The 13,893-nt window shown below is 47.3% G+C and overlaps 1 protein-coding gene across 1 annotated transcript in view; it reads left to right on the top strand.

The window, feature by feature from the left end:
* Positions 1 to 13,893, top strand: part of PSMC5 (proteasome 26S subunit, ATPase 5) — a 468,796-nt gene that overhangs the window by 161,192 nt on the left and 293,711 nt on the right. The window contains exon 4 of the mRNA XM_044055381.1: positions 10,839 to 10,936. Coding sequence (XP_043911316.1) covers positions 10,839 to 10,936 — 98 coding nt within the window. The remainder of the gene's footprint in view (positions 1 to 10,838; positions 10,937 to 13,893) is intronic.

The raw sequence follows: 13,893 nt of genomic DNA, 5'->3' as shown, positions 1-13,893 counted from the left end.
GAGTTCCTTTGGTGGGCAGAGGCCTGCTACCACAAGGGGCTCCCTTTCACTCTACCCCCTGCCGCCCAAACCCTAACAGACTCATCAGACTATGCATGGGGGGGCTCACTTGGCAGGGCAGTGCATTCAGGGCAAATGGAACCCAAGACAGATGCACCTGCATATCAACCAAAAAGAAATGTTCGCTGTATAGAATTCCCTGACAGCCTTCAAAGACCGTATTCTTCCAGGACAATTATTGGTAAAGACAGACAACACCACAGTTATGTGGTACATAAACAAGCAGGGAGAACCCATTTGTACCCTCTCTGCAGACTAGCTATGGCTCTGTAGAACACAGCCTTGAGCTGCCACGTGCACCTGCAAGCTCAATTCCTGCCAGGCAAGCTAAATTCACTGGCAGATGACCTGAGCAGAAATCTCATGGACCCACACGAATGGAAACTGGAACCAAAAATACTCAAACTCTTGAGTTAACAAATGGGGGACTCCAGAGGTAGACCTGTTTGCCTCCCCTCAGAACTACCAGTTGGACAAATTCTGCGCAAGGACTTCCCACAGTCAAGCCTGGAAAGTGGATGCCCTGTCCTTTACCTGGAAAAGCCTCTCAGTTTATGCCTTTCCCCCTCTGCCTCTCCTCTCAAAGGTTCTGCAAAAGATCAAACAGGACAAGCAAAGTACAATACTGATTGCACCAGACTGGCCACGCCAGCACCGGTACCCCCTCTTGCGAAGTATGACACTACTGGAACCATGGCACCTACCACAGACCTCTTCCCTGCTGTCCCAACAGGCGGGCCAGATTCTGCACCCTCAGCTTCAAACCCTGAACCTTTGCAGCCTGGCTGATTCCTTGAGCTCTCCAATAGCATCCCTCAGTAAGCAGGTGCTAGATGTCATTCTGCAGGCAAGCAGGCCTAGTACTAGAAAATCCTATGCTGAAAAGTGGAAAAGATACTGTTCCTGGAGCCAGGCTCAGGGGATGGGCACAACAGTGCCCAGCTTACCTCATATTCTTCAGTACTTAACAGAAATGCTCCACAAGGGCCTATCCTTCTCATCAATTAAAATTCATGCCTCTGCCATTTCAGCACATTATAATACTGAGCCACCCCTCTTTTCTTACCCCCTGCTAAAGCAGTTCCTTAGAGGGGCCAAAAATATGACACCCCCCCCTACTCCAGCCTGGGACCTTAACTTTGTATTGAAAAAGCTCACTCTCCCTCCCTTTGAGCCAGCTGCACCTGCAGAGTTGAAATTCCTTTCTTGGAAAACAGCCTTCCTTCTAGCCATCACTTCAGCATGGAGAGTGTCTGAATTACAGGCCCTTATGGCAGTGGAACCCTTCATTATCTTCCATGCAGACAGAGTTTCCCTCAGGACCAATCCTTCTTTTATGCCCAAGATGGTGTCTAGTGTGGCCCTAAATCATCAATTCATTTGCCTACTTTTTCCCTAATCCACAAAACAAAGGAGAATGAATACTGCACTCTGGACTTGCACAGACAACTTGGATTTTATTTGGACAGGACTAAGCCTGTCAGAAAATCTGAACAGCTGCTAGTTGGCTTTGCTGCAGGGCAGAGGGGAAGGCCATTTCAAAGCGAACCATTTCTTGTTTCGTTGTAGATTTTTGAGTGTATTCACTGTTGCAGTCCTGGTTACCCTCCCTCCAGCCCCCCTGACTTCTCTTGGCTCCACCTTTCCTTCTTGTTTGGTGTATTTAAGCTTTCTGGTGTATTTGCTTTTTGATGGAGGTGTACCATAACATATAATTCCTTCCCATTGTAGGGGCACCTGACATCTGGGGCAAGAAAAACTGATGTAATTGCATCGGCTGCATGTTTTATACCCCTGACATCATGGACGATACAGGAATCCAAGACTGGTATTCAGGCCGGCTAAGAGCTACCTGCAGGCAGATAACCCAAATGTGATGACTGCAGCAGTGAATACACTCTAACATCTACATTTATGGTAAGTGTACACAACTGTACTTTATGATGGCATGCTTGAATGAGGAATGGATTGAGCATGTAGTTAGTGTGAGGAAGAAGATGAAAGTAAGTTATTTAGCTAAATTGTTTGTAGCTAATTTTATGAAGAAGGGGCGTAACTGCATGAACTGATGCAGCACTCTGAACGGCCCAGTAATGTTGCCCCCCCAGCTGTCATGTGTTCTGTAGAGCCATGTTATGTTGTTACAGTAAGGCAGGCTGTTCTCCCACAGAGTCAGTGGAGATGATGTCCTTCAAGGATGCATCTGCAGTCCTTACAAATGGGTTGTCGTGTCGTCAGGCAGCCCTTCGGTCGGCCGGATTCCAAAGTCTGGGTCTGGCCTCGGCTGGTGTCGCACTTCACCCGACGTCATAGCTGCAGTTATTCGGGTATAAAGGCATCAGCCGACGCCATTTTCCTCAGTCTTTCTTGCCTTGGCTCGAAGCAGAAGCTGTTCGCAAGTGCGGTCGGTCAGAACCAGAGATTACTACTACGAAAACTACTTGAAGACTTCTAAAAGCTAAGTACCCTTTGGGGACTCTTTCTTGCCTCAGCCGATGTCAGAAAAAGTGAATAACTGTTTAACTTGTGGGAAACAAATACCTCATAAAGATTTCCACTCTTACTGCTTACCTTGTCTAGGCCCAGACCACAACGTCGCAGCTTGTCTAGCCTGTGCTTCTTTAACGGCGGACGCTTAGGCGTCGGTCGGAGTTTGCTGAGGAGTTTTTCGGCTCCGATTTTGCTTATATTATGCCGTCGGATCCTCCGACTTCGCAAATATCTAAAAAACGCAAGGAAAAGGACCGACACTCGCGGTCCGCGGTTTCGGCCGAAACCGCGGTTAAGCCAACCGCGAGTGTCTCTGTTTCGGCTGAAACCGAGCAAGCGGTTCCTCCTTCAGCCGAAAACTTTCCTCCTGCCGAGGCCTCTTCCAGCCTCGTGGAATCGGCTTCTGATATCCCTCCTTCTGTTACAGTTTCTCAGGAATTATCAGACACTATTCCCTTGGATATTTCAACCCCTGCACGTGGAGCTGCTAGGCCACCTGCAGCCATGTCCGTTAAGGCCTTTGCCAGGGCTAAAGCAGCTAAAACTACTAAATCTGTGCCTGCTAAGCCCCCCTCTCACAGGCCTAGCTCTAGTTCACAAATGCTTAGTTTAGCACAGGATCTCATTTCTTTAATTCGAGGATCCCAACCTCAACCAGACAGGGCCTCTCACCCGCCTCCAGAGAAGAGGCCTAGAGCAGAGCCCCCTGAGCCAGTGTCTACTGATGATTCTTCAGATGACTCAAATGATACAGACCCTCCAGAGGCCCCATACTCCCCTTATGAAGACTCTGATGGTGAAGAGTCCATTCCTTCTGCCTCTCCGCCTGAGGAATTTTCCTTTGGGGAAACCCTGCATGCTATGAGGGAACAATTTCAGTGGCAGGGCCAGGATTTTTCAGATTCCAGAAAAAGGCTTAGAACTTTTCTGCATTTACCACAACATAGGCCTTTAGCCATACCTCCAGTTCTTTCTGTGTTAGATGATGCTTTTAATGATGCTTGTACTGCTCCTGATTCTCTGCCTCCGGCCCCTGTTAAGCCCGATAGATACTACAGGGTCCCGGACACACATTACCACTTGTATAAGGCTCCCCTTGCAGATCCAGAGACTATCTCCCAAGGACCTAAGGCTGTAGCAGCCACCTCTACCAAAAACCCCCTCCCCTCTGAAAGGGAATCCAGATCCTTAGAGAGATGGGGTAAAAAAGTTTACACTTCTGCTACTCTTTCAGCTAGGGCCTTGAACTGTCAATTTCACATGATGCAGTACCAAGAATTTTTGCTAGATCAGTTAACCAAAAAAGTGTCCTCAGATGAAACAGTAGACAAAAAATATGTGCAGGAAATGGTACATAACATTCAACAAGTCAGTAACCATTCCCTAAAATGCGGCTATGATGCACTGGAGGCTTCCTTTAGATCAGCCATGACTGGCACTGTCATCAGAAGGCATGCATGGCTAAAAGAACAGGCCTTACCAGACCATGTTAAATCAAAACTATTAGATGCTCCTATGGATAAGACCAATTTGTTTGGCTCTCCTGCACAACAAGTACTGAAGAAGATGGAAGAAAAGGCAAAATCTGTCCAAACAGTAAAAGATTTTCTACAGGTCCAACCTCCGAGGTTTAGCAGGAATTGGCCCTCCAAGAATTGGTCCTTTCCAGACTCCTCCAGAACTCAGAGAGGCAGGAATAGGCGTTCAAGAGGCAGAAGCCAATCCAGGGGTGCTTACAGAGGACGTCAGTGGCAGGGCAACAACCAGCGAGGCACAGCCACAGACACAGCCACCACCACAACTACTGGTTAATCACAGTGACTTGGCTCTGGCACCGCCTACCAGGGAACAACTGCAAGCACCCTTAGGCGGGAAGCTAGCCTTATTTACGACAAACTGGAACTACATCACAAGAGACAAGTGGATTTTACAGATAATAGACCAAGGTTACAGGTTTCACTTCCATACTCTACCAGGGAAGAGAGGAATGCCAAACCTACCTCCAAATCAAAAGACAGAAGCACTAAAACAAATATTCCAATTATTGAGGATGAGAGCTGTAGAAAAAGTACCATCTATGGAGCAAGGGAAGGGATTTTACTCCAGACTCTTCCTGGTACCAAGAAAAGAAGGCAAATGGAGGCCTATTCTCGACTTGTCCGCTTTAAACACATTCCTCTTTGCTCCAAAATTCAAAATGCTGACCCTACAGCAGCTTCTTCCCATGCTGGGCAAGGAGTCTTGGCTGGTGACTCTAGATCTCAAGGAGGCATACCTGCACGTCCCCATACGACCAAACTGCAGAAGATACCTCAGATTTCTTGCAGGATTAGAGCATTATCAATTCTCAGCATTGCCCTTTGGCTTATCTACTGCGCCCAGAGTGTTCACGAAATGCCTGGCATCAGTAATTGCTCATTGCAGGCTTCAGGGAATCCAAATCTACCCATACCTGGACGACTGCCTGATACAAGCGGACAACGAAAGCAAGCTAGCAGAAGATTTACAAAGGGTCATTTATCTGCTACAAGCCCTGGGATAGACAGTCAATTTAAAAAAGTCAAGACTGATACCATCCCAGAGAATAACCTTTTTGGGTGCAGAGTTGGAACATCAAGGCAAATGGCATTCCTAACAGTAGAAAAACAGGAGCAGCTACCTCTCTACTTCTTGGCCTTAACAAAACAGAACCATCTGACAGCAAGAAAAGTTCTGCAAGCCTTGGGCTTCATGGCATCCTGCATAATATTGGTTCCTCATGCCAGACTGCATATGAGAAAACTACAGTGGTACCTAAGGAATTTATGGTCTCAACACAAGCACAGCTTGGAAACCCAGATTCCCATTATTCCATGCCTGAAGCAAGAATTCCTATGGTGGGCTCAGGCTTGTCAATCAAACACAGGATTGCCTTTTCACAGTGCTCAACCAAGCCAAACCATCACGACAGACGCCTCAGACCTCGGTTGGGGGGGCACACATGCTGGACCCCCACCTGAAATAAAAAAGACCACAGTAAAGAACTTCTCAAAAGCCGACTTCACACTTCTAAAGACTAGTGTGGTCTCCTTTAAGGCCCCCGAGCCGGCGGAAAACAGTACTCAAGCCGCTGAATCACTTACAAATGCCTTCTACCAGCACCTGCAGGACTGCATGGATAAGGCAATCCCAAGCAAAACAAAGACTCTTTGTACCAAAGGCAAGCGTCCAGTCTGGTGGACCCCAGCCATAAACAAACTCTACAACAAAAGGAGGAAGCTACTACAAGATAGAGCAAAATCCTTAAAATGTAAGACACCCTTGATCACTATAAGTAAATAACTAAGTGCTCTCATAAAATCATCCAAAGCAAATTTCGTGAGAAGAATAGCTAAAGACTCAAAAGACAATCATAAGGCCTTCTTTAGCTATGTTAGAAACCTAGGAGGAAACTCCCAGATATGCTCAGAACTAGTTCAAAATGATGTGAAGATTACTGATCCTACAGACATTGCCAACATACTGGCTGACAGGTTCAGTGCAAACTCCCCCCCAAAGGAGAGATATCTATACCAAGCGATTGCAGCCCCCAAACATCTCCAGTGCCCAAGTGAGAACTGCTCTCCAAAGCAAAAACACAGCATCCATGGGACCTGATGGTGTCCCGGCTGTGTGCTCCACGAACTCAATGAGGAATTAAACCCACAGCTAGGACAGCTGTTTAATCAAAGTCTTACCTCTGGATCATTACCCAGGAGTGGCGCACTGCAACTGTGGTCCCACTTCACAAAGGCGGTGCCTCCACCGACCCTGGAAATTACCGGCCCATTAGCTTGACAAGCCTTATCTGCAAAGCCATGGAGAGGATCATAATGGACCTCATAAATAAAGACATAGGGAATTTGCAGACTTTGGATCCAACCCAGTTTGGCTTTGTCAAAGGCAGATCATGCCTTTTAAACTTGGTTGACTTTTGAAACAGTCACCAAAGCCATTGATGAGGAAAGGCAGTCCATACAGCCTACCTCGATCTGGCTAAGGCCTTGATACAATACCCCACTCGGGTATCATTGAAAAACTCATCAGCTTAAATGTTAACCCATACATCACAAGATGGGTTGCAAACTGGCTGAGTGACAGAACCCACAGGGTCAGAGTTGCTGGCGCCATGTCAGACTCAAAGCCTGTCACAAGTGGTGTCCCACAGGGCTCAGTCCTGGGCCCACTCTTGTTTGGCATCTACTTTTCAAGTACAAGCAAACACAGGAGGGTTATGGCTGACAAAGTTTGCAGATGACTGCAAACTGGCCATAGTAGAAAACACATCTGACACAGATATCCTTCAGAAGGGTCTCACAGAAGCGGATAACTGGTGCCAGAGCCACGGCCTAAAGTTAAATGCCAAAAATGCATAGTCATACCCTTCAGGAAAAACAAGGTTACCCCTAGCTACCAAATAGGTGGCAATCCACTGAGCACAGAAGAAGTTATCAGGGACCTGGGGACCCAGGTTGATAGTAGTCTGTCATTCGACACCCATGTAGCTAAAGTAGTTAGGAAGACCTTCTACATTGCCCACCTTATCATGAAGGGATTCTCATCTAGATCAAGGGAGGTCATAGTCTCCTTTACTCATCACTCATCAGACCAATGATTGAGTACAATGCCCCATTCGGGATGTATCTGACCCGACACTTGCAGCAGCTGGAGAGGCCACAAAGTTCCTCACCAAAAGGATAAAGGGTCTCAAAATCTGTCCTATGCCCGACTGAAAGAACTCCAGCTCTATTCAGTAAACACGCTTGCTCAGAGGTGACCTTTGCCTAACATACAAGACCATGTCAAACCCAGATTTGATGAATATGCTTCACCTCAAAAATCTAGATCCATCAGAGCCACAAGGCGGAGACTTAAACCTCGACACGGCTATTAATAGGACGTGCTGGAGGGATAGATTCATCACCCAAAGACTCCCTATGCTGTGGAACAAAATCCCGGTACATGTGAGGCAGAGCACCTCGCTGGCCTTGTTCAAGAGAAATCTTGACCAATGGATGGGAGATCGCAGATATACCCCAGGGATTACCTCAGTGTCACTGCTCGACAGAGGCACAGCAAAATAATGGGTATAGTTCCCCATACTAAAGGGGTGGCGTAAGCCACAAAACGATGGGCTAGGCTTGTAAATGCCCTCGGGCAGATAGCCTAGTATGAACCTATGAACCTATGAACAAGTGCATACAAGGCTTATGGTCTCAAAACTAGCTGCACCTACACATAAATCTAAAGGAAATGCTGGCAGTAAAACTGGCAATTCAGGCTTTCAGAGCATTCATTCAGCAAGGTCTATTCATGATAAGGAGAGACAACACCACAGTTATGTGGTACATCAACAAATAGGGAGGCACACACTCGTATCCTCTTTGCCGGATGGCGCTGGATCTCTGGAATGTGGCCCTGAGCTACAACATACAGTTAAAAGCAATTTTTGTACCAGGAAAAGAAAACATCCTAGCAGACATTTTAAGCAGGACTACCACCAATGCCCACGAATGGATGCTGCATCCGGACATCTTCAAAACCATTACAAGAAAATGGGGACTCCCAGAAATAGACTTATTTGCATCCCCACACAATCACCAACTAAAGAAATTCTGCACAAGGACGTACCACCCACTTGCTTGGAAGGTGGACTTCCTATCCTTCAGTTGGAAAAACCTGACAGCATATGCATTTCCACCACTTCCTTTGATGCACAAAGTGCTATTGAAGATCAAAGAGGACCGTCCAAGGATCATTCTGATAGCTCCAGACTGGCCAAGGCAACATTGGTACCCATTACTGAGGAGCATGTCTCTGGAACAAATATGGCCACTACCCCTGGTTCCCTTGCTGTTAACACAGAACAACTACAACAATCTGCATCCAAACCTGTAAACTCTGCAGCTGACTGCCTGGAACATTGCATAAGACCAATTAACCCAAATTTATCCCAAAGGGTTAAAGACATTATCCTTGAGGCTCGCAGACCCTCAACAAGAAAAAATTATTCAGCAAAATGGAAAAGATATCTCATTTGGAGTACTGAAAAAGGAGAAGATATGTCACTGGTAAACATAGCCAACATTCTGGAATACCTGGCAGAGCTCTTCCACACAGGCCTGTCCTATTCCTCCATCAAGATTCATGCATCAGCTATTTCAGCAGAATACGACTTGGATCCTCCTGTCTTCTCACATCCTCTGCTCAGACAGTTTCTGAGAGGAATTAAAAATGTAAAGCCTCCTAGGAAGCCACCATTACCAGCATAGGACTTGAACTTTGTACTAGAAAAATTGACACTTCCTCCTTTCGAACCAGCAGCAACAGCAGAATTGCAATACTTATCATGGAAGACTGCTTTCCTGCTGGCAATCACTTCAGCAAGAAGGGTATCTGAACTTCAGGCATTAATGGCAGTGCAACCCTTCCTGATCTTCCATCAAGATAGAGTGTCCATGAGAACAAATCCTTCCTTTATGCCTAAGGTGGTTTCCAGAGTTTCTTTAAATCAGGCTATCCACCTACCTACATTCTTCCCAACCCACAGAACAGGGGAGAAAGACTGCTGCATACCTTGGATGTACATAGACAATTACGCTATTACCTGGACAGGACCAAGGGCAATAGAAAAACTGACCAGCTACTGGTAGCATATGCAAGAGGAAGGGAAGGAAAAGCAATTTCAAAACAGACAATCTCCAAGTGGATAGGAAATTGCATTAGATTTTGTTACTCCTACCATGGAAAGAAAACTCCAGAGAACATCAGGCCTCACTCTACAAGGGCAACAGCCACTACCACAGCCTTCTTACGAGGAGTGGCTACCAAGGACATCTTAGAAGCTGCTACTTGGAGCTCCATGCATACATTTGCCAAGCATTATAATTTACCTTTATACTCTAGATCCCGAGCAGGCTTTGCCACTGCTGTTTTGCAAGGGATCCTAACTACACCATGACCTTTTTTTTGGTCCACCTCCCCCAGTTTAGCTATGGTATTCTACCCATTTGTAAGGACTGCAGATGCATCCTTGAAGGACATAGTACAGTTTTGTACCTACCATAAATGTAGATGTCTGATAGGAATGCATCTGCAGTCAGGATTACCCACCCGCCTTCCCCTCTGAGGTGCTCCTAGGGTATTTGCCCATCTTACAGCTAGCTGGGGGAATCTATTATGGTGTATTTGTTTGTATATATGTACATACATGCTTATTTTTTGTGGTTGCTCTCTACTATTTGGAATCATTGGCATTTATACAAATTTAGCCTTCCAAGAGGGCACCTGGCATCTGGGGCAAGAAACACTGAGGAAAATGGCGTCGGCTGATGCCTTTATACCCGAATAACTGCAGCTATGACGTCGGGTGAAGTGCGACACCAGCCGAGGCCAGACCCAGACTTTGGAATCCGTCCGACCGAAGGGCTGCCTGACGACAGGACAACCCATGTGTAAGGACTGCAGATGCATTCCTATCGGACATCTACATTTATGGTAGGTACAAAACTGTACTTTCTTCGTGTTTCACTGTTGCAGTCATAACTGTAGGGTGCTCCTGCCAGCAGGCAGCCCGAGGTCGGCCAGAATCCCAAAGTCTGGGTCCGGCGTCGGCTGTACAAGCTAGTACCCTGACGTCAGTACGCTCTGGTACATAGTCCTCAGCCGACGCCATCTTCTCCAGTCTTTCTTGCCGTGCGGTAGAAAGCAGCTCGCAAGTCGTTGGTTGGCGATTTTGTCTGTTCTGTAGGAGTACTGGCAGTCTTGCTGTATGAGCATAACTTTACAGCATTGTTGCTCTGCGGTTATCTGTTCTGTTGGAGCACAGTCTGCCTTGCTCTAACACCAAAGGCTTGCTTCCAGTAAATCAACGGTCAGAGGTGAGAGAGGAGTACTGTATGAAGGCGCAGCTGATTTATTCTAAATACTCGTGTATGTTAGTTTTGACAGAAATCTCGTTTAGCAAGTGAACAGCGAAGACGAAGTACTTCAGAATGCTTTATATTTAAATGTCAGTGCAGTTTGGATGGAAAGGCACAAGGTTTTTGTTGCCCCCCTGTGCAAATGCATATGTAGGCTAGTGACTTTCATTTGATGGAAACTCCTTGGATTAAAGTTTGAATTGTAGACGTGTTGTTGTTTGAAAATGCCTTACTAAGGAAAGTTCGGTGCCTAATGTGCAATGCATTGGTCTTGTTGCGGCACCTGCACTAGAGACAGATACCGGCTCTGCCGATGCAACTATTTTCATGCTGTTTTCCATGTTGCAGTGCGCTTGTTACGAGAAGAGCTACAGCTGCTTCAGGAGCAGGGATCCTACGTAGGAGAGGTGGTAAGGGCCATGGATAAAAAGAAGGTCCTGGTTAAGGTAAGCTCAAACCATGTGTCTTCAGTACATGTTCTGACATACACAATGTGTTAATCTGCACACTTCTACAGGAATTCTGATGTGTTAAATACTAATTGTTCATTGGCACTACTTTTCTTACAGTGAAAATCTCTCCTTGCAGTGTTAATGTGTTAAATACTAATTGTTCATTGGCACTACTTTTCTTACAGTGAAAATCTCTCCTTGCAGTGTTAATGTGTTAAATACTAATTGTTCATTGGCACTACTTTTCTTACAGTGAAAATCTCTCCTTGCAGTGTTAATGTGTTAAATACTAATTGTTCATTGGCACTACTTTTCTTACAGTGAAAATCTCTCCTTGCAGTGTTAATGTGTTAAATACTAATTGATGTTAAGTTGTCAATCTCGCCTTCATTCTTGCTTGATGGGTTCGGAGCCGATCCTCGGCTCCGACTCGGCACTTGCTTTAGCTCGAGAACTCCTTTTACCAGCTCAAGGCAGCCCCATATCCCATGATGCAAGGCAGTAAGTACCCAGATCTCGTTTGCCGCTTCGCTTGGGAGGTCTTCTCTTTACCAGCTCCTGGTAAGTTGTTCACTTTTGTGAGTTTTAAGCCCCTTTTTACTAAAAAAACTTGTATTGATAGTTTTAAACTTATATTATTCCTTTTCTGACAGAAATTTTCCTGTCTCCTTTATTTTTTGTTAGTGTATCTTAAAAAACCCTTCCCATCCCCCCCCTGTTAGGGTGTGTGTATTGGTTTTGTAGAATACCTTTTGGTATTTATTTAAGTTAATTTTTGACTGGTGTGTGTGTGTGTATTTTTCGGCACCATGTCAAAGGAGAGGGTCTCAGGTTTTAAGAAGTGTGACTCGTGCTGTCAGAAGATGTCTCTGACAGACGGTCACACTTCTTGCCTGTATTGTCTGGGCCCTCTTCACCTGCAGGACTCCTGTGCTATTTGTCACTCCTTCAGCCAGAGAGTCCTGCAGGAGAGACATAACAAACTGGTTCTTAGGGGCCTTCTTAAGCCGGAGGGCTCTCCGGCTAAGTCGGCTCCATCAAAACCAGCAAGAGTTTCCAAGGCCCAGGCTTCTGTTCCTAAGCCTGCGGCCTCGGCTCCGACTTCGTTGAGTCGAGATCGGCTCCGGCTGGAGCCGATTCTGGCTACAAAGCGCCGGCACCGATGGCTATCGGTGCCGAACCTATTTTGACCGCCGATGTCGGCTCCGATCGGCTCCGACACCCATGTGGCACAGGCATCGGTGTCGGCTCGATCGGCTCCGACACCGTTACTTTGGTGGCTGGATCGGCTCCGGCTGGAGCCGGTACATCGAACGTTCTGTCGGCTCCGAGAAGTCGGCGCCGACAGGATCTGTAGTATCGGCTCCGATGGCTCATTCCAGGAAGAGGTCGAGGTCCCCTTCCTTGGAGCTGGTACTTTCGGCTCGGCCGCCTCTTCTATCGGACGGAGCCATCGGAGCCGATCTTCAAGGTCATCCAGGTTGTCAGATCATGACCTAGAGAGAGTGGTCAGTAGATTACTCAAGTCACAGGTACTGGCCCAAATGCTTCACAGTCCGTCTCAGCAGACGACTGTTGGTCCACACCCCGTTACAGTTCCTCCTTCAACTCTACCCCAGAGTTTGGAGTTGGAGTCTTCGGGCATGGTTACTGCTACGGCTGGAGGACGGATACCCCTTCTGTTCCTTCAGCCTCTACTCTTATCTCCTCTTCCTTAGAGGGATTCGGTGGTCGGGCTTCCATGGTCTCCTCCGAGGGGGTGAGTGGCATCGGACCCTTGTCGAGCCCGCTCTTCCCTTGGAGCCTCGGCCTTGGTGAGCTCGGCTCCGACATCTGCCTCGGAGACTTCCCTTCGGTGGTCGGGAGTTCCTAGCTCTTCGAGCGGGTTCTCTCGGACCTGCCTGGGAGGGGAGCATTCGAGGTAATGAAGAGTGTACTGGCCACTGGTATCAGTCAGCAGTCTGTTCCGTAGCTCCTCCCTCTATAGTACCTGTTGACATCTCTGCCACTTCTCTTGCTACAGGACCCAGAGATCCTCCGCCTCAGGTTTCCCCATTGGGAATTTCCCCTCTTCGAGGACTCTCCTGATGTTTCGGGAGATCCTCCTAGGAAGAGGACTTGTAAGAGGAAGCATGTAGACTCCCGAGTCTGTCACTTGGATACTGACTTTGATGAGTCAGAAGGATCCCTAGATCCCCTCTGAGGATGTCTCCTTCTCAGACATCCTAGAACTTCTGAAACAGAGGGAAACTGGCCCACCAACAATCCCTCTGAGGATGAGTCAGTATACCTAGAGGCGTTTGGATCTCGGCCCTCCACCTCCTGGGTGTCTCCGCCTTTGACCCCTTATGCAAGTTATTGCACGAAGGCGTGGGCAGCTCCTGACTCTGTAGAGCCAGTCCCTAGGAGGCCTTCAAAATTTATCACTGCCCGAGTGACAAACAATTCCTTACCAAGGGTGTCCCGCTGATGCCATGGTGGTGGCTGCGGCCACCAAAAGGAACTTGCAGATCCTTCCGTGCCCGTCCATCCTCCTAATAAGGACTCTAGGACCATGGATAGGTACGGCAGCGGATGTTTTCCTCAGCGACCTTTGCTATCGTTCGCTGAATTATCTTTGTCACTTCACCAGACTCCAGAGATATACTGAAGGAGCTGGGAGAAGTAGTTCAGGATCCTACAGCTGCAGGGGCTCAAGAAAAGATTGCTTCGCAGCTAGGAACCCTCAATTCCATTGCTAACTCCTCCATGCGGCTAATATCTTATGCTGCGGATGGAGCAGTAGAGCCGCAGGCACAGGTGTGGCTCTTAGACGCCAAGTCTGGATGCGGCTATGTGATTTTGCGGATCCCTTTAAGGCGTCCTTCACAAATTCTCCCTTTGATGGGTCAGCTTTGTTTGGCCCTCAGGTGAAGGAAACCTTGACCAGGTGTGAGCAGGACGGCAAGACT

This window comes from Protopterus annectens, chromosome 13.part0 (genome assembly GCF_019279795.1).
Source record: "Protopterus annectens isolate FY-2018-M chromosome 13.part0, PAN1.0, whole genome shotgun sequence".
Classification (NCBI taxonomy): domain Eukaryota; kingdom Metazoa; phylum Chordata; order Ceratodontiformes; family Protopteridae; genus Protopterus; species Protopterus annectens.
The sequence above is the reverse complement of the archived record's forward strand: the minus strand, read 5'-3'. Positions and strand labels throughout refer to the sequence as shown.